This window comes from Typopeltis vanoorti, chromosome 6, assembly GCF_054136105.1.
Source record: "Typopeltis vanoorti isolate ZY-2024b chromosome 6, IOZ_Tvanoo_1.0, whole genome shotgun sequence".
NCBI lineage: Eukaryota > Metazoa > Arthropoda > Arachnida > Uropygi > Thelyphonidae > Typopeltis > Typopeltis vanoorti.
The window spans coordinates 4,263,233-4,285,403 of NC_143554.1; the positions used below are offsets into that span (position 1 = coordinate 4,263,233).

Genomic DNA, 22,171 nt, shown 5'->3' on the forward strand with positions numbered 1-22,171 from the left:
AATCGTGCGAGTGGAAGTGTCCCCATTGCAGAGACAACAAAGGAATGTCAATGTTGCCTTCGACCGCAGGCGGAAAACAGCCAATGCAGAAAACAACCGCAGGCAGTAAACAGCTATCAACAACAGAGGGAATTAAAAACAAAGAAAACAACAACGGAAACCCAGGTGAGCCATCTTTAAATGCATTACTTGAAAATAGATTACAAAACCTAAAAGACTGTTTAATCGATTTCGTTGGAGAACTATTTCAAAATACCGCACAAATTACGGAAAAATTCAACCAATATGAGGAATTTATTGAATTTAATATTAACTCGGTAGAAGGTATGTTACAGACCTTAGAGAAATTAAAAACTGCGTCAAAGAGCTAACTGAAAGACAGCATAATTTAATTAAAGAGACAACGGACCTACGGCAAGAACTAAACTCTTTAAAGCAACAGTACGAGCTCTCAAACCAACAGCAGCACAAACATGACCTCCTCATAAATGGTCTCCCAGAAATAGCTATGGAACATCTAAGAGACACTGTAATACAACTAAGCCAAAAAATCGGCTCTCCCATTGAATCAAGAGACATCCAGTCAGTGCATCGGTTACCACAAAAAAGGAAAAGAGAAAATAATACCCGTCCTTCTCCCGTCATAGTGCGACTCACCAACAGCCCAACAAAAACTACACTCATAAAAGCTAGCAGGATTAAACAACCAGTAGTCAAGGATCTGAAAGGAGACCACGACAATACCCCAATAGACCTGTCCGAATACCTAACGCCGTATTATCAGAAAATATTCTACCAAGCAAGGAAAGTAAAAACAGGAAACAATTACCAGTTTATATAGATAAGAGACAGCAAAATATTCCTTAGAAAGACACAAAGACGCAAAACCAATCGAAATAAAATCCGTAGATGACCTCAACAGGCTGTCACATTGAAAGAAATATTGACAACTCGTAAAGAAGGAACAGCACACCGACCAACATGAATGCAGACCATCAAGCAGACGTAATCACCCAGGAACATGATAATTGCCACATTCTGAAATCAATAACAGAATGGAAACAACTGACAATCCCCAAAAAAGGACTATCTATTCTCCACATCAACATCAGAAGCATTCAAAAATACTGGCTGACCCTGCAAGCTTATCTAAAGGAAGATATAGACGAAATAGATATTTTAATACTGACTGAAGTATCTACGACAAACGAAGAGGCATCCTCCTACCAAATGCCACACTTCCAACAACACAAACACTGCAGACAAACAAAACGAGGCGGTGGTATAATAATATTTACCAAACATAAACTAGAAGTAACAGAAATAAACTATAAATTAGAATACGCAGAAAACATATGCATCGAAATTAAAAACATCAAACAAGAAAACTCCCTGATATTAAACGCAATATACAGACCACCCAACTTAAGCACCACAAAATTCCTAGAAGAACTAAACAGATGGCTTTCAGCCACGAAAGTAGGCACCTCAAAATACTTGATAATAATAGGAGACATTAATATAAACATTAGGAACATAAATAACAACACAGAACAATACCTAGACCTATTATCGGCATATAACATAACCCCATCCATACAGTCGTATACACGAGAAGAGATAGTCGGAAACACAACAACCTCAGCCTGCATTGATCATATAAATATAAGGGCCCCTCCTAACAGCCACACAGCAGCCGTCATAACATGCAAACTGGCAGACCATTATTTCACAGCATTATAGTTACACACTGAACCAGAACCCATAAAAATCACTGAGACTACAAAACAGTATCATAGCATTGTAAACGAAGCAATAGTGAACGATGAAATCAGAAAAACAGACTGGATGCAGATAGCATCTCTAGACTCTGCTGAAGCTGTATATAATAATCTTAAACTTGCATTTAACAAAATAAATAACAAAGCATTAACAAAAATAAAAATACGCCACCAAACGAAACAAAATCCATGGATAACAGACAACATACTAACAGGCATACAAAGAAAAGATGCCCTATGGAAACAACTTAAGAAGTCGCCAAACAATATCGCTTTAAAAGCTGAATACAAAAGAAAACGGAATCTCCTAACAACCCAGATTAGAACGGCAAAACGAAACTATTACAGCAACAAATTAACAACAGCTCAGAATGACATAAAGGAAACCTGGCACCTGATTAATGAAATGCTGGACAATATACGCAGAACCACAGCCACAGAAACAATAAAACACAGCTTTGCCTGCGATCCCAAATCCCTCAAACAGTTGGCAAACAACTTTAATCAGCACTTCGTGAACTCTGTCCAAAAGCTACAAGAAACAACCCTTCCTCACACAAACGAACATTCTCCACTAGGTCCACGAGCAACCCAGTCGATGTGGTTCCCCACAGTAACAAAAGAAGAACTATCACTGGCAATTCAACAAATTAATCCTAACAAAGGCCCGGGGATAGACGGAATCAGGCCAAAAGACATTAAGAAACACTCAACCGACCTACTTCCAGTTATACAAAAACTGTTAAATAAAATCTTCGAAACGGGACACATACCTGAAACACTGAAGACTGCATTAATCACACCCATACACAAACAGGGAAAAAGAAACATTATAAGTAATTACAGACCTATCGCCACGCTGTCTGTAATATCAACCAAATCATGGAGCGCATTGTACATCAGAAACTCTCCACATACGTTGAAAAATTTCAAATCATACCCAAAACACAATATGGCTTTCAAAAAAATAAAGGAACAGCAACACTCCTGGAAGATTTCACAGATCTAATAAACGCTGCATTGGATAAAACAGAATAACATTAGTGGTATTCATTGACCTAACAAAAGCATTTGACACACTAACACACAAAACCTTGTTAACGAAACTAACCCATATCGGAATTGGAGGTCGTCTACTCCAGTGGTTTAAAGCATACACGAAAAACAGAAAGCACATCACACGTATAGGATCAGCATACAGCAAAGAGGTACATGTAACCTGTGGAGTACCGCAAGGAGCTGTCCTATTTCCCATTCTATTTAACATATACACACACGACATAAGCCAACTCCCCCTAAAAAGTAAAATCTTCCAGTATGAAGACGACACGGCCATAGTATCCATTCACAACAATGCAAATATCGCTTACAAAAATATGCAACACGGCATCAATCAAATTACTAACTGGTTAACCGAAAACGGCATATATATAAACCCTGGAAAAACAAAGCTAATGATATTCAAAAACCCCAAACCCTGTCCATAGAAACTAAATATCTCACTATCTAACACGCATCCTCCTATACACAAAGTGCAGAACCTAAAATCACAACCATCGCACAGGTGAAAACAACACGCTATCTTGGACGTCACTTCGATGCTAATCAAAGTTGGAATAGCCATACAAACTACCTACATACCAAGCTTAGGATAATAGCAAGCAAACTATACAGATTAAAAGACATTGCCCCAACCCACATAAAAATATTAATCTATAAAGCATTATGTGAAAACGTTTTAAGATATGCAATCACATCATACGCATTCTGCGCAGACTACAGACTTAACAGGCTACAATGGTTGCAAGATAAAATGATAAAACTGATATTCTGGGAACAACCCACTCTTATGCAGGAAGCATGGTCAAAACACAAAATATTTAAGGTGAAACACTTACGCCACTACACATTCATGTTAAAACACTACTACAGTCCAACATATAGAGTAACCAGAACAACATATCAAATAACAAGACCACAGTCAACAAACTACATAACATATAAGTACAACAATCACAACGGCAAAGCCACCCGAAACTTCTACGTACCTGACATGATAAACAAACTGCCGTTCGACAACAGAAACCTAGGAACATACAGAGAGCTCAAACAGGCACTATATAAATATTATAGCGAGAATGAAAATTAGAGCAATTCCTGTTTCTCTCTCCCCACCACACACACACATGCACACACACACACAAACCTATGACAACCCCCCCCCCTCTCAAAAACTATCACTATAAGAACACAAAGAAACAAACACACCATGTCTAAATCCAACCCTATTTGCACAAAAATAAAAATTAAAAAAAAAAAAGTTAAACTGTAATAGCAGTCGAAGTCTTTCAAGCACGTACCAACAAACAGTAAAATCAACACCTGGCTTGTGACCACTATAGGAACACAACCATGAAACCACCACCCTCTGTCATCTATTATCTTCCTCAGATAAGCTCTGCTAAGCTTCGAGGAAGAAAATTACTAACTTGCAAGTATCTGTTATACACACTTGTAATGCGTTATAAATATTATATACATATAATTACTACAGCAACTATGTATGCAATTCATCTGAGACATAAAAATAATAATAAATAAATTATTATTATTATTATTATTATTATTACAATTATGTATATTCTAAATTCAAAAATTCTGTATAATCTTTATTGTAAATATTATTATCGTATGTAATTTATACTGAGACATAATAAAATGTTTTTTTGTTTTTTTTTTAAATTATTATTTTTCATCTGAATCAGTAACGTTCTCGGCGAGCATTTTACGAATTCTTGTTAAAGAATATCGGCGACTTCAATAACTCATATTTTTAACGAGATTTGTCTTCAGTTTAGTAAAATTTCGCCGACTTCTTGCTCTGAAGAAAAGTTAGCAGAAACCCTCAGTCCGAATTCGTAGTCCAAACTGCCAATTCGAGAAAATTGTTGCCTTCGGCTGAACTAAAAGGCGAAGCACTCTCCGTCCATTTTCCCAGAATGCGGCAGTCAGCTTAATCCGTTTTCTGAGAGCTGCTTTTTCTTCCAACGTTTTGTGATTTTGCAAACAGTTTTTTTTTTTCCCGACGGACTCGAAACTGAGGAATTTTCCAGCGTTCACATGTATTGCCTGAAGGGCGAGTTACGCCACTGAGATAAGTACGTAGGGAAGTGGGGGGGGGGGGGGGAATTCGTCTTCGATGTTTGTCATTTACATTAGTCTACAGCGGCTAATTGGACAGCAACAAATTGTTTGTTTTTCTTTACCTCGTGTAAAAAAATATCTTCCTTACGCCTTCTTAGAGAAATCGCGCGTGCATTTATTTCCTGTTTTGTGTTTGCGATCTCTTCATACGGGGGACGGCAGCGCAGTTGCCTGCTCTTGGCTCAAGAGAGCTGTCTAGAAAGAATATCCAGGATTGGATTCTCGAGTAGGTTTTGAGAAAGAACGATAGGTTTGTGTGTCGACCGTCGACCCTAAGAGTGCGCAAACATTTGTGTGTGTGTGTGTTGTTTGAGACACGCACAGTTGCGAAACGGGGACCACAGCAGCGTCTGGCAATGCTACAGATCGCCATTAATAGCTTGAAGCTTTTTGATTGGTCATTTAAAGTTAAGCCGGTCTGAACGTGTTAATAAAAGGAAGAGAATAAAACAAATCGACTCTTCTAATGACCAAGCCGCTGAAGGTGTCTTCGTAGTTAATGACGCATGTTTTCGGGTTATTTACACGGGGCTTAATTTCGGATGAAGACAGACGGACGTAGCAGCGAAAAGACGGAGTTGTGGTGAGGACACTTCAAGTTTGTCTATGAAAGAAAGATCGCGTGGTCCCGTTGTGGTTAAGAATCCATTTAAGAGGTCAAAGGATTTCTTTGGTGTATGATTAAAGGTGGGTAGTGATTTTTAGGGGGCGGGAGGAAGTACCCTCAGGTTGAAGAAAGTATGTACAGAATACTTTCTCTCTTTGCAGAAAGATCTCCCGCTTCTATCCTTGGTGCGTTCGCCTGTCTTGCACGATTCGGAACTGGACCCCTTTTTATAGACCCAACGTAAAAAGGAGTTGCGGCTTTCGATTCGGAAGATGACGCCATGGTAAGGATTCGCTGCCTTTGCGGAAATCGTTGAGGTGATTCGCCAGTGGAATTGTTCTTCAACGTCTCCCAATGATTTTGGCTTATTTAATGCACGAGTTTTGTGTGGCGATCATTTGTCACGTGCATCGAAGAAGTTGTTAAGCTGAAAACCCCGCACGCACACACGGACAGTGACCGTCCATTCTCCTTTGGCGGGATCCGCTGTGCAGAATAAAGTCAGTGCACAACAGTGGGAATGCGAACATGCAGTTCGCTCAAATGCCGCAAGAGGCGATGAGACATCAACGACGCGAAGTCTTCTTGCACCAGTTTCCGGTGGATGAGCAGGGAAACCCTCGGCTGTTAAAAGAGCGAAATCTGTTTGGGGGAAATAAAGAAGTCACCGGACGTTAATTTCTTCTACGTGCATCAGAGAGGTTTAACCCTTATTTGAAAAAATGTCTCCCCCACCCACAAGAAATTCTTCCCGTATGAAGCGATTAGAAGACTTCGAGTAAAACGGAGTGTTCTCTGGATCTGAATTCAGTTTGTCATCAAAGACGAATTGATTGGGGGTTTTCAAATTAAGGGACTTCCAGAACATTTCCAGATCTGCGGTAATCACAAAGATGGGGGGGGGGGGATCTGTTCCGATAAATTGCGTTCATCTGCCTGTACTCCCTCGCAACTGAGCAGCCCTTTCTCTGCTCCGTCCGAGCAACAAACGTGTCACAGTACGTTACTCCACCTACTGGCAAACTGTTCAACTACGATATTTTATTAAGCAGCTCATCCCGAAATTTCCAAATGACGTCCGGTGATTTCAGCGCGCGTTTCGTATGCGAGGAAACTGGGAGACGTCGCAGCATTTAAAAAATCTAATGCGGAATTCCCTTGGATAGCGAGAGAAGGAAAGCGGGGGGTTCGAAATAATTTAGCAAATAAAGAAAGAAAAGAAAACGATGTCGCAGCAAATATTTGTGACAGAATGTTGAAATAACAGAAAGGAAAAGGCGCGTTCTACTTTGAATAGGAAGGGATTGAAATTCTTGGACACACACACACACACACACACACACACACACAGCTCTAGTAAAAACGGTCTATTTTGTGGACTTTCATAAAAACCCACATCGGAACGTTTTTACATTAAAGCAGGTAATGCATTTTCTAAAGTTTATTTCTCCACCACTCACATCTGCATCAAACTCGTTTTTTTATTTCCTTCCTATCGAATGTTGTTTGCATTGCATTTGTTTGCGTTTTAGCTCGCTGAGGGGTCCACTTCCCTTTTCGACTCGCTCGCAATGCACCGAATTGCTGTTCTGAGCCTGTTTGCAGAAGGAAGATCGAACTGCCTGATTTCGAAGGCACCATCAGGGAAAAACTCTGTTCGTGCTTTCGCAACTGCCGTAGTCGTTTATCAAAGTCAATACGTCGAAAAATGTAAGTAAAAATCTGAGAATTTGAGAAGTACCCTCGCCACCCGGAAAACTTTTGTGGCTCGTGTAAGGAAAAAAAATTCACTGGTTTTAAACGCGCTTCAACTTCTTCCCCGATGCGCACTAGAGAAAGGGATTTTGGCCACGCAGACCTTCCTCCAATTCGCTCACTTTAAAGGAATAAAACCGATCGAAAGAAGGCCCGCGTGCTGGGAAGAAGCCCTCCAAGCAAACAAGAGCGTAGCGTGATCGGTGTCCACACGAGATTACCGACAGCGCAGTTTGAGCAAGTTCGGTTTTGAGCATTGTCTGGATGTCCGACAGCATCCAGCCGATGCTCACACTCGGTCTAGACAGCGACATCCTGCTGTGTGTGTGTGTGTGTGCGCGCGCGAGTTTCAGCAAAAGCGCCGGTGCTCATTATAAAGTCTACTTCGTTAATTAGGTTTGAAGGCTCGTTCAGTGCACGAGCAACCAAAAGGATTCTCAATTACAAGCTGATTACGTCAACCTCTTTATCCTCAATTAATCAGCGTCTGCACTCCCCTGTGAAATCACGGGGGAGTCAAAATTAAGTGTTACCACACACTCGCAGCTTCCTTCCGAGCAGATCACCTTCTGTCTGCATTGTCTTACTGTTGGTTTTTGAATCTTTTTTAATTCTGCGCGCAGCTAAGAAATGCGCGAAGTCATCCCAAGCTAAATCATTTTCTGTTTTCTTTGCAGGTGAATTTTGTGTTTTTGGTGAACATTCTCAGAATTCTTCTCACCAAAATGAAATCGTCGTCCTCGTTCGAAATGATCCAAGTGAGGTGAGTACGATCCCTTAACCTCCCCGTGTAAGAAATAATTCCAAACGATTACAATTTGCCCGCAAATTTAAACATAAAAATAAAATTGTGTCGTACTAGAAGATGCGCTCTTAGAAATAACCGAACAACAATCGGAATTTCTGCGCGTGAATGCCGAGATCAACATTGCGTGCACTCACCAATTCGTGCTCTGAAATTTCAGTGGTCACGTGATGCGTACGAGGATGCAACTTCATTAAGTGGCACAGAAGAGTGTTTTTCTCACAAGCTCATAACAGACAGCGCGTGAGAGGAAACTCACGTAATGATCTCCAAACGTTAGCTTACGACTGTTACGGTCAAGAGAAATTCCGATTAACCCGCCGTTGCCATCGGTCACTAGGCCAAACACCGAGCTTGTGACGTCACTGTAGGTGCTGCTCTTGTCTGTTAAGAGGAGACAGACTTTTGAAGAAACTTATGAATGTCGAAATTCGCCAGTTTTGCTACACCACCGTTGCCCGTCACTCGCTTCTTTAGAGGTGACGGGTGGGAGGTGTTTGTGCACCGCTCTCCAGTCAAAAGGCTGCGGGTTCGAATCCCGCCGTGGGCATGGATGTTTGCGATTGTGTGTGGAAATATCAGCGGTGGATGGCGTTGGTGATTGAAATGTAGGGCAGTTGCCCTCCCTCGATGAGTTCTTGGAGGTTCAAGACGGCAGTGAGGAAGCAGTCCACTCTGAGACAGCGAACGACCCGCAAGAGAATTGGGTTGTTGGAATTTAAAGTCAAAGCGACTTGGGCTCCGAGTCCAGAGCGTATTATTTGTGTCGCGTGCGTGCGTCTTTCTGGCCAGTTGGCTTGTTTCGTGAGACTGCTAACTGGCGACCCTCAGTTGAAGAGCAGGAGGGTCTTCGCATTCTAAACGGAATTCTAACTCTCGGGTATTTCGATCCGAAGCGGGCATCGTCAATACCGATTGAGCTCCGGAGGATCTCCCAGACAAAGTCTTCTTGCAAAGGGTGGAAAGCAAACCCTAAGATGGAAATCGGGCATTTTGGCCTCTCTGCCAGATTTCACCGTTTTGTCTGGAAATCGATTAATGTGATCAGCAATTCGTTTCTTGGAATCGGATGTAAGCAGCTGAGAAATGTCCGGTCGAGTTCGGCAAGTTGCCATCGGCGCGTCTTCCGATGAAGCCCACTTCGAAGCACGAAACCAAATGCTTTCTGTCCACGTCTTGGAGCAGCAGCCGAAGTTAATGACACTTTTAAATCACGTAGGACGAAGTTATTTAGTATCACGTGATTGTTTAATGCTTAAATGCGCTTTTTAAGAATAACTCGACCTTCAGCAAGGTCAGCGAATTGAAAACGCGCTCGGAACGACAACGTGCAGGGATTGTGCCCTTGGAAATTCGCAAGTTTCTATCAAAATGCTCCTCGGTGTGTGTATGACGGAAGATCATTGTTAATGCACCTCCCCCCCCCCCCAAAAAAAGCGGTGTGAATTTATCGAAGGACGACATCGGAATATTTTATTCCCAAGTTTTCTTGTGGTTTTGTTTTTCAGTGATAGAATGAATTTTGTTACTTTCTTTCTCTCGTGTAGGAATTTTTTCCGCCTAATGAAGTGTTTTCTTACACTGATTATTATTATTATTCAGAATTAGTTATGTTTAAAAACTATAATTATTAAAGTAATTGTTGCCTATGTTATCAAAATATAAACTGGTTTGGTGGGGGGAGGGGGGGACCAACACGTCTAAAAAAGGCAAAAAAAAAAAATGGATTCGCTGATTGATGCTGAATTTACGGAACTCCTTCTCGCTCTTTTGATTAAAACTGGGAATTTGTTATTTGGCAGCAAAGCAAATTCATCTCCAGATGGCGCAGCTCGACATCATCCACACTTCCCGTTGGATCCTTTGCTTTTTTTTTTAAGTCACTAACGAAGAAAGATGGGTGACGTCAATTTTCTTGATGATTGAACTGTCAAAGAAAAGCCTGAAGCGCGATGTCATCATCAGAATGCGCCGCACAATTTTTTAAGGTAGCGATCAAAATTCGGCAGTACGAATGCCCCCTCGATGAAAACCCGCACACCACTCACCAACTCGTGCGGTAAAATGACATCCAAAGTGACAAAATGCGACTGCGGATGTGGCAGAAAGGAATTCAAAACAGTTGAAGCGCTTTAATGCCGGCGATGGAGAAAATTACACAAATTGGCGACCCACACGAGTAGCGAGCGCGAGGCTGGACATAAGTTTTGAAGCTTATAGAAATCTCGCGCATAAGAGGGCGAACGAGCGCCGTAGGCAAGCATGAAGTTAAAGAAAAGGTGGGGATGTTGATGCTTTGGGAAAGGCAGAAGGAAGAGGACGAAAGTTGGTTTCAAACAGAACAGAAGAAGAAGAATGTTGACCACACGATGGTTCGTGTGTTTGGAGATTAAGTGGATTAAGGGGTGCGGTGGAGTAACTGAAACACCTGCAAAATGGCAGGGAAATGAAACGATTGGAGAAATTCTGTGAGATGGGGTGGGGTGGGGGGTCATAGACATGCAGTAAACAAGCAGCTCTCTTCGGGATAGCATCAAGCATTGCGAGGGAAGATTTGGTACTTCAACCCCAAATGTGAAAACGACAGATTCAAGTCAGCGAGAATTTCTTTGGTGTTTTAGCAGCCGGCGAGTGGGAATTGGGGGTCTCGAGAAGGAAACTCTGGGAAATTATAGATGTCAAGGGGTTTTGTGTAACGCAGAGCTGCTGTCTAAGAAAGAGAAGGATCACTAGTACAGGGGGGTTGCGGCAGAAATGTTTCTTGTTAGGTTTAATTTCAAGAAAAGTTTGAAGAACAAACTAAAAACATAACTCTCGTTCATCTTGCTTTTAGGATATCCCCTCACGGGCATGTTTTAGTGGTTTTCCTGCGTCTACCAGTGGCTGCAGCATAAAGAGATGCGCCCCGAAATGGTGAAGGCGATCCTCCGACTTTGTTTTTCAAGCTATCCAAAGTATTCCAACATGAATTTCCTGGTGGCCGAGGCGCTTAATCCATCGTTCGCTCTTATGGTGTTTTTTCTCCTTGCATCCATAACACATGTGGGAATAACTCGAGACCCAACTTCAAACCACCGCACAGAAACGTTCTTGTGCGATTGCTTTCGAAAAGCAAAAACGCAAATTGAAAACGTGATTGATTTTCCAATAAGCTCAGAAGTCAACTGCGTTTGGGGAGTAGAACTGGACGCCACGTCTTGTATGAAGGAAGACGTCCGGGGAGAAGGGCATCAAAGACAGACCAGGGACTCTTTGTTGTTCTGCAACATCTTCTCTGGGGATTAAATCTCCACTGGGTCAAAGCATCGATTGCGCATAGTTACATTCTGCACATGCAGAGTCTCTGCTTCATGTGTGTGTGTGTGGGGGGGGGTTACTTGGGATTGCAGAATTCACTGGAGAATAATTACGCAATTCCTGAAACTAACGTCAGTGACTGTCGGCTAGTAACGCGACATAATCTTCATTTCCAGACTCAAATTTATGACAGCAAAATTAACAGCAGGGTCCTGTGCCAACTAACACGTAGTGGGAGAGCGTGCAAAAGCCCAAATGCGAACTGCGCATTCTATTGAATTCACGGGCTTTTCCACAGAGATCCTCGTTTAACTTTTCAAAATGTGTTGGAATATGCTGAACATTAAGCCGAGAGAAACAACATTCGCAACGCATAAAAATTTGAACTTCGTCGTTTCTTTTTTTTTCCTGCGTCCACGATCCGAAAAGGACCCTTTTTCTTCCTTTCTGGCGTGTGTGTGTGTGTGTGTGTGTGTGTGTGTGTGTGCGTGCGTGCCGTAGCCAGGAAAAAGAATAAACAGATATAATGTGTAGTGGCTTCAGTTTTGTTGGCTGCGCCCATAATCAAAAACAACCCCCAGCTGCAGTCTTTCTTTCTGACTCTTACCACAGAGCGGTTCGATGCCGGTCAAAGCCTTCTCGAACACGAACTCTCGTGCTGCTACTGTACTGGTAATTAGTGACCCTCCCAAATTAACCAAGCCTGAGAAACAAACGTAGTCGCTTTCATGTGTTCGATGTTACGCGAGACGAAACTTTTCTCATCCGCAGCTCAAGTTCAGTGGAAAAGCCTTTTCCGGTGCTACGAACGACTATCGAACTCGGGTTTATCGAAACGAAGAGCAATGGCAACACAGAATGCGCTAGTTGGCTCTTAACGGTCCGCTATCAGGGCAGAGGAGATTCATAAGCTCACGAGAGGACACACGCCCAAAGAAATCCTTAGTTCTGTTTCGGTCTCGTCATCAGCGCACCCTGAAAAATGTCGCTGAAATAGAAAACGCACCGAGAAGAATAAAGCTCTGACTTTCTTGGGAAAGGAGGGGTTGGGGAATGAAAATGCCCCCTTCTTTGTATCTTTTCTCCGGCAGGAGAGTTTGTAAAAAGTACTTTTCAATGTTTACATGAATTAGAATATAAACGCGAGTCTACTCTTATGAACTAAGTATTTTATTTCTATCATTAAATAAACTTAAGTTTATTTAATGATAGAAATAAAATTTCTAATGACAGAAAGTTTCCAAGTAACAGTTGGCTTGCATCAAGGGTCATCATTAAGTCCGTTCCTGTTTAATATTGTGATGGAGGTGGTAACAGAGGAGGTGAGAGAAGATGCGCCTTGGACAATGTTGTATGCAGATGACATCTTGCTGTGTGCAGATTCAAGAGAAGAAGCGGGAACTAAACTGGAAAGATGGAGAAAAGTACTGGAAGAGAGAGGTATGAGACTGAGCAGAAGTAAGACAGAGTATATGTGTTGCGTAGTGGGCAGTGGCCAGGAGACAGACCTGGAGCTAGAAGGAAATGTCATCAGGAAGGTGAGAGACTTTAGATACTTAGGTTCAACAGTGGAAGAAGATGGAGGAGCTGAGAAGGAAGTGGGATGCAGGATACAAGCGGGTTGGAGGAACTGGAGGGAGATGGCTGGAGTGTTATGCGATAAGAGGGTGCCGATCAATCTGAAAGGCAAAATCTATAGGACAGTAGTGAGGCCAGCTATGACATATTCTACAGAAACTGTGGCCCTGAGGAAAACTAACATCAGCAGGATGGAAGTAGCAGAGATGAGAATGCTTAGGTGGATGTGCGGTGTGACCAGAAAGGATCATCTGAGAAATGACTATGTGAGGGGAATAGTGAAAGTTACGAACTGAGGAGCGAAGATACAGGAGGCAAGGTTGAGATGGTTTGGTCATGTGATGAGGAGGGAGGACGAATATGTGGGAAGAAGGTAATGCAGATGGATGTGCAAGGAAAGCGGAAGCGTGGGCGGCCAAAGAAGAGATGGAGGGTGCTGGTGGAAGAGGACTTGAGGATGAAGAATTTGGATGTGGTGACAGCCCAAGACAGGAAGGTGTGGAGGAGACTCATCATCAACAGTGACCCCACTTAAGTGGGAGAAGCTGCAGAAGAAGTTGAATTCTGCACGATTATGTAGAATAAAAAAAATCGGCTCCATCTTAATAAAAAGATGAAATACCGGTTGGATGTTGGTGTCCAAAACCTTTTAAAATGACGCCACATTGATTGCGAGAAGATATTGTAATGAGTGCGTACAAGAATCACTCTTAAAATCAGCGTATAAGAGTAGTGAGGTTTCTTTTCTTCGTGTAATACTAACAAAGCACAATCTTTTCCTCTTCAAACTTGTTTTTGAAGAATGTTGGGATGATACCTCTCTTTTCCCGAACACACTTTCAACTCATGTTTTGTGAAACTCTAAGCTTGACTTCAAGACGGCCTCATTTTTAGACTTTGGCAATTTCACGAAAATACATTCGTCTCTGTTACAGAAGAAAAGTTTAGCCTTTTGAAAAAAGGCTGTCTGCTATTCGAGTGCAAGGAAATAGCGAAGAAGACGCGAGTGCAAGGTCATGAAAGAAGTGCTACATCGACGAAACGATCGTAGAAACTCCGTTGCAAATGATGCTCGCAATACATTTAGCAGCTAAAACTCGTCATCAGGTGGCTCCACAGCAGCGTTGAGCTGATCATCCCGATTTCTCTTTGCAGAAGAAACAGCTTTGGAAATTTTTCGATGCGAAACAATCAAATACGAGCATGAAAAATGAACTGAAAATGCGCCTCGGAGTTATTAGCGCATCATTTGCAGGGTCTTGTCAATTCCACGACCACACGCGTCGGCCCTTCTGTTAAGGTCCAAAAGACGCCTTTGAATTAAACTGTAAAGAATTCGGATCGGATAATGATACGAGCCGTGAAAATTCGTGACGAATTAAATGCAGCCGAGTGTGTGACAGAAGGAACAGAGTGCGGATGATCACTCCCTTTTAAATACGGCGAATCCCGAAAAAATGTCGCCATGACGTCACTGGGGCGAGAATTAAAATCTTTGACATTCGCCAAGAAAACTCCACCTTGCAGAAAGAGCGGAAAATCTCACCTTAACACGACCGCCACGTTCGTTCCCTTCTGAGAGCGAAATTTGGAGAAACACGTGACGGACTTGTTATCCAACTCAACAGTCGCTTGGCACTAATGTGACACGAGACACGCGCCTTTGTGCTCATGAGAAAACGCGCAGAAAGTTTCTGGAAGGGTTTGTTCGTGAGACGAGCAGGAAGCAACCAAGTGGCAGACATTTTCAATTCGCTTTGAAGTCATCTCCGACACGGTTCGTTCAAGAAGAAAATTAGGCTTCCCCAAGCATCCCTTACTACATTACGAATGAAATCAAACGAAAGTATTCCCAGTGCGTATTTTCTCGCATTTGCCGAGTAAGGTACAGTCTCTACCTCACTCGCAATTAATAAAAAAAAAAAAAAAAAAGAAAGTCCTCCCGTAGATAGGTGGGGAACGTTGCCTTTCTTTGCTGTACGAGGGGAAAAGGGCAGAAGCTATCACCCAAATTAACTCTGATAACCACGCGAGCTGCAACGTATTTGGACAATGTCGAGCAGAGGCAGATCATTGGCTCCGATATGCGACCCCTTTGATGTCAAGTGATGTTGCCATAAAAGGCAACGCAAAGTGCTCCATTAGAGGAGACTTTCGTGAGGAAAACAAAGAAGTTCTGCCACTCCACATTAGGGATCAACCTTGAATGGTTGTGAACACGTGGAAGAGAGTCAGGACACTTCGTGTGTGACGCAGGAGAAAGGTGTACCGACCGATGGAAAGACCACGCAGAACATTTTCTTAATTCTCGGTTGGTCCTCCTTCGCATAGTAAAAAATGTTGCTGATGAAGCAGAATCCAATTGCTGCGTTTGCTATCGTGCGGCAGGCGAAGTTCACATATTTATGAAATTTCTTAAACTTGAGATTTCTGACGTTCGACAGAAGCGTGTGAAGCTTTTCTGTGACATTTTGTGAGGAGAGATCGAGAAAAGTGCGGTATTTGACGATGGCCCCTCATGCAGGAAAAATTTGAATTTCGAATCCAGATTAGTGAGGAAATGCCAACTGGCACATCGGGCTTGAAGCCGAAAAATATTCGTGTCTCCTGCTACAATTAGTACATTATTAATAGTCTGAAAGCACAACAAGCAAATAATAATAATAAAAAAAACTCTGCGCATTTTTTCCATAAATACGTTGAATGCAAGGAAATATACAAGTGGAATGTTTCAGAGTAACCCTCAGACACACGTGGATCCAACTGCAACTTAAAAAAACAGGATTTTGTCTTCCAGAGTACACATTTTACACACACACGATCGATCGGTAAGAAACAGTCGGGGTTGAGAAAGGGTGGGTTAAAGAGCGGCTTTTCCCTCCGGGGCAAAACAAATTCTTTTCTGTTCACTGCAATGTCTTTTGGTTCATAAGTGTCAGATGCGAAAAGTTACGAAACCAGCAGGACTTGAAGCAGAAACCTAAGAAAACCTCAAGTATTTCACGGTCCCCTCACTACCATTCTTCCTTGGTTACTTTTGACGGATGAATTCCCCTCCCCCTCTTGAATGTAAGAATAAAAAAAGCAGTCACCCAATATTTTCCAAATATACTTCCCACATCGTACAAACCATCCGTTACATCGCGACACGCGAGGTTGCTGCTCGCGAGGCTTCCTTGCAGAGGTGCCGTCTCTGCTGATGCCATCGATTAACTGTCGCCCAAAACCTTACCAGATCATCGTTGAACTGTCAAATGCCGCGAGTCTTAGCCAAAACTGCACGGCAAATCGTAGAGCAGATGTTTTAAAAAACCATAGTAATTACAAAAGAAAGAAAGAAAGAAAGAAGGAAGGAAAAGCGGCATCAAACGGGCGCTTCTCAAAACTTAACTTGACCACAAAATGCCGTGTATTGGAGTGATAATGATGGTCGCAACGTGGCCGCTCGTTTTACGATTTCTTTCAAGAGAAAACAATCTTCCTCGCAAGATCATCACTACGCAGCCAGAATTACGGATCGCCATCGCCTGGTTGCGTCAAAGAACACAGAAGGTCATTGACTACGCGACAGGAAATCGAAGCAATTCGTTGTTGGTTGTTAACCCTGAAGTCCCTCAAACTTCATCTCTCTGTCTATCTCTTTTCGTATTCCTAAAGCGATATAATATCGAGAGTGGTGAGGATGATCGCGGAGCACGGTCTCACATCGGCCGAATGTTGCGCTGCTTGCGGAAATTTGGCACTTACGAGTGGAAATCGTTTCTGTCAGCAGGTCGATCTTCGAGGATTTTTTTTGGTAGATTTTGCAAGCCTGATATTAAAATGTTCTCGCAAAAGCTTACTGCATTACAGGGGTGTTAAATGGCAACCCTCGTCGATGAAGGAAGCAACGCTGCTGTTGGTATTAAAACATGAACCGGGAATCACGAAACATCGAGCAAAAAAAAGTGCTCGATGGTTTGCAATTCCTCTTATTATTTCTCTCGAATTGCTTAAATTTCTTCAAGCAGCTTCAGAGAAATCATACGCGAGTGTCGCGAGAGAAACACAGAAGGAGAATAAACGAGATTTTGCGATCTGCAAGTGAAATGAGAAAGGCGGTTTGCGGCCGAGAACGAAGTTTCGGGCTGTCAGTGGCAGACTCCTTGAGCGATCCGAAATCTCGGGGATTATCATAAAAATGAAAATTCGCACGAATCGGACTTGCAGTGTTCTTCACGACAGCAAAGAAAGTATAATCACTTGGAATATATTAACAGGAAATGCTAACCCCCACCCACCAAAAAAAAAAAAAAAAAAAACTTCGCCTTTGTTTTCAAGTTAAAAAAACATTTTAAAAATTGAATCGCTTTACAAAGTAAAGTCGTCCAAATTCCAGTGCCGATTTCGATAGTCACGTGACTTCGCTGTCAAGTTGTATGACTCAAAACCACGAACAAGGAAATTTTATTTGCACGCAAATTTACCTTACTGATTTTAATTTTACTAATTTAGTGATTTTAATTCAAGCGCCTCCGTAGCGCAATTGGAAGAACGACGGTACATTGCGCCCTTCGATTGGAATAGGCCTAAGTTCGATTCTCGTCGCGACGGGAGGAATCTTTATCTGGTCGATTTCAATCGATGGTGAGTTAGCCGATCTCATACGGAGGTAGCAGGGTTTTTTCTCCCGGAAACTCGGGTTTTTCATCCCGCATACATACAAATCGGCCCTTCAGAACACACGCAATTTACAGACAAAAATTACTAGTTGTGGTAGTGTTGGAGGTGGGCGGTAGATGGCGTTGATTCGTAGTAGAGGTAAGATGTAGAGACAGTTGAAGATGTCCTCCCGCGATGAGTCTTCGGACTCCTTGGAGGTATCAGGAATAATAATAATAATAATAATAATTACTCTTTTTCTACAAAACGATGCAGTTTTTATGTTAAATAGTATTTGAAATTTAATCTGCTTTATTACATCATTCTGAAATACAAAGCGTAGGACTAAAAAAAATTCTTCACTAGGTGGCGCAGAAAAGGTATTTTTGCTTATGGTTGCTAGGAGACCGTATATTTAATCAGCCGACAGCAATACGTCGTCTGACGCTCCTCCACTCGAATTTACTTTTCTTATCGAGAATAACATACTCTCAAACTCAGTGGAAAAATGTAAATAAGTGAGCACCGAAATTCAGAGTAAACTCCGAAGAAGAAAAAACAAAACAAAAGCAAGAAAGAAACTCAATATTGGCGAAAATTGTTTCCAAAATGCAACACTAAAGAAAATAACATTTGAAAAGTGAATGTTTTCATACGTTGTGACAGATTTCCGAAAACAATACTACCAGCGTTGAAGTAAAAACAACTTTAATAATAAAATTATTAACGCGACGTATCGAGATTTTTATCTGGGGTTCATATCCTTGTATACAGACGAATCTAATTACGAAATCCAAACTGGCATGGAGAAAAAAATTCGCTGCAAGGAGAGCGGGAAAAATACATTGTCATCGAAATCGCAAAAAAAAAAAAAAAAAAAAAAAAAACATTTGTTTTGTAAAGAGTAAACCCATGTGGTTGGAATTATACTTACTATTTATATTGTAATTACTTCAGCCAAACAGTATTCATTAGGCTGTAGTTAAGCTCAAGTTTGACTATTCGCTGCACTATTAGCAATTATTCATGACTTGTTAAACGGATTTGTTAGTGACATCTACATAAGAGTCCCGAAATAAAATTATAGGAAGGCGAAAGTATTCTTAAAATCTGCGACGTTCATTTATTCGCGTGATGACCTCAACTTAAATATTATCCTCGTTGCTAAAAAGACTTCGAGTGTTTTTAAATGATTCTACAGTTTCGGTATTTCTTCATACACGATCTGTTTCTCTTTCACAGGAGAGCCATCCACGCCACCTGCATCCTGTTTCCACTGCTGGGAATCCCCTACTTGCTGTTCTGCATCAACCCCCAAGACGAAGCCACCTTAGAACGAGCGTACATGATTGCAAACGCCATTTTGCAGTCTTCGCAGGTAAGCACCCCATTTCACGAGTAATCGCTAATGAACACCCGAATTCCTCTCCGGACCCTAGCGATGCTTCAATGGATCCGCGGGAACGAACGCGTGGGGATTACTTAACTGCACCGAAGGTTCACCTTTCAAGTATTAGGATCCGTTAACCTGCGACTGAACAGCTCATCAACGCGTTAGCTTAACGAATGATTAACAGCAGCGGCCATTTATCTGAATTTGTCGTAACACATTCGCCAACTGCGCGCGATTACTCAGCCCCGTCAGGGGGTTCTCCGCGCAGGACTCATTTTATTCACGGCAACTAAAGTGAATTGAATGCCTCAAGAATTCCCGTTTCGACTCGAATTAAAACCCGCCGTCGTTTCTGCGTGTGCTTTGAAAGTTCGGGACCAGGTTGACGTGACGTGAGGGAGGCATCTGGGATGATACGAGGAGAAACAGCGCGTGTCATCGCCACGAGGGCTGCATCATTGAATAACCGCGTCTTACAGTCAGTTGGTTTCTGGGAAGAACGTTTCGCCAAAGGCCAGAGCGTCATCGGATTAGCTTTCTCAGTTCGCCCATGCAAACGGCCGTTTTCACGGAAGCCTTCTTGTCAAGATTTAACTCATTCATACGAGATCTTCATTAAATTGAACTTCGTAAAATCAACCGTAAGAAACTTGGTTACTAATATGATGAGTTTTATAAGTTTGTCGCAGGGTAGACTGCACATCACAAATAAGTCATCCGCTCTCCAAGTGCAAAAACTCCAACACACACACACACACACACACACACACACACACACACACAGCGTGGTTGTTGCTCTCAAGGTTGCAAGCGGATATCAAACTCTAAGACGAACGCTTTTGACAGACTTTTCGAGTTTTAACACACACGACTGCAGCATCATCGCTTGAATTATCGTAGAACGTGCCCAGCAAACCTGGAAATTCAGATTCTCACACGTGTGAAAAGTCCGAATTAAAATACAAAGTTCCGTTTTTGTTTATAACCACGCAGCATGTTTTTTATTTCACGAAATAAACAAAACATTTTAAAAATGAAGTCAACATTCGCAAAAGTGAACCACAGGCAAGTGAACCACCTCCAGCACGTCACTTTGAAAATGCGTTCGCGAGAATTTAATTTTGGATTGCGATTGTGACCTTCGTAACAAGTTCATTTTGACCCGAACAAGTTTAGTTTTAATTTCAGTGTTTCTTATAACTATTCTTCTTTTTTTTTCCATTTTTTTTTTCAGGGTATCTTCGTTTCGGTGCTTCACTGCTTTTTAAACACAGAGGTAAGCAAAGTCCTTTGTTATTATTACTATTAATTTGTATTAATAGAAAATTGCTTTTAACTAAATAAAACTTTATTTTCTTATATCAGGAATTACAGGGTGTTCCAAAAAGAATGTTCGCGGTTGCAGATATATTTCTGCAACCGCGAACCACAAATGAATGTGACTTCAGCATTTGTAATTGTGGCGAGTGCAACTTTAGGCCTCACTTCATACTTGGTAATTTATTTTGTACCACATTTTCGTTATTAAATATAATTATTTGAAATCGGGTCATTCTTTTTGAAACCTCCTGTATATGGTGCGGTATTAAGGCGGGAATATGAGACTTTCTCTTCTTAATATCACACAAAGATCGAACTTCGTAGTCGATCTTTGTGTGAGATCTTCATGAATGAAATGTTGCGAAAATCTTGAACATATCGAAACACACCGATGTGTTGAACATCACTGCACAAACATCGTTAACTCGTACTTATTTAATTTATTGCATGGGCACAAAGCATAAGATTAAAAACAATCTTAAGGAAAAGAATATATAAAATGTAAGAGTGATAAATCTGACACGGATCCCTCGTGGTGATTCGTCACCATTTGCATCATCAATTTAAATCCATTCAGCTGCCTTCCTCGATACCTTCTTAGCTAAATCTGATGAACTGTCAAGGAAGGCAGCTCATCAGACCGAGTCTTTCGCCATCCATATGGACCCCGACACAAGCACCAGTGCCCTCCGCTGCACAAATACGAGCAACAGACCTCTGCAACGCAAACCGGACTCGACCATACAGAAAAAACATTGCAGACAGCTTAACAAGCAATTTCACTGGAACAGATCTACTCAGTTTGGATGATCCACGAACTTTGCATACAACATTTCGGTTCCGTTCTTCAGAGAGATGCAAACAGTGAACAAAATGTCTGAAAAAAGAAATCAATCGGACGTTGTTCGTATATCTGAATGAAGCAACACACGGCCTAAGAATGATTTCCTCGCCGACAAACAGTCGACACTCGACGAATTACCTAACTGGCAATTCGTCGAGTTATTAAATTAAAAACGACGAATTACCTCCCTCTTATCGCTTCCAACAGAAAGACAACAAGTTTTTTTATTATTATTATTCAGTGACCGTAACAAGTTTATTATTCTCATCGCATAACATTTATAAATATACAATTCAAGTATTGCTATTATATTTTCTGTTGGTTTTTGCATTTATTTTTGGCTGATTATTTTGTCACAGACAAATGAAAATATTTTCCTTGTATATATAAATAGGGTAAAATACATTATCAGATAGTTTTTATAGTCTACAAATGTTTAAAATAAGTCAGTGAGTTTTTACAATTTTTTATGTGCGTAACCATAAAACACGTATCGAGCTAAATTAAATTAGCTCGATCCAGTCACTGCAAAATCGAGTGCCTTTATCCATGATTGCTCGCGTAGCATAGTAAATACTTAGTTATAATTTATTAGTCTCATAATTGGACTTGAGAAGTAAGTCTTAGAGATCTCTTATAATATACGTTTAAAATAAAGGTCCTCGTTATTTCGTCCCATGAGGTAGTTCTTCAATCTTTTTCTGAATGCATATTCTGAGGTTATCGATTTGATTTCATTTGGGAGTTTATTGTAGCTGCTTGTCGCCAGGGATTCGAAGGATTTATGAAAAGTTTCTTTCTTCGCCTTGGGTACCGCCAGCATGTTTCGGCCGCAGCGTAATCCCCCTAGTCTACATGATAATACCGAAACACTTGCAACGTTCTTTCTTCTTACGTATAATAGACAACCATAGAGATAAAGTTTCTGAAATGGTAGAATATTATG

General features: G+C 41.5%; 1 protein-coding gene across 1 annotated transcript in view; it reads left to right on the forward strand.

Annotated features, from left to right (window-relative positions):
• Positions 1-22,171, forward strand: part of LOC150105255 (corticotropin-releasing hormone receptor 1-like) — a 190,978-nt gene that overhangs the window by 154,742 nt on the left and 14,065 nt on the right. The window contains exons 8-10 of the mRNA XM_090394652.1: positions 8,025-8,110; positions 18,911-19,046; positions 20,296-20,337. Coding sequence (XP_090250778.1) covers positions 8,025-8,110; positions 18,911-19,046; positions 20,296-20,337 — 264 coding nt within the window. The remainder of the gene's footprint in view (positions 1-8,024; positions 8,111-18,910; positions 19,047-20,295; positions 20,338-22,171) is intronic.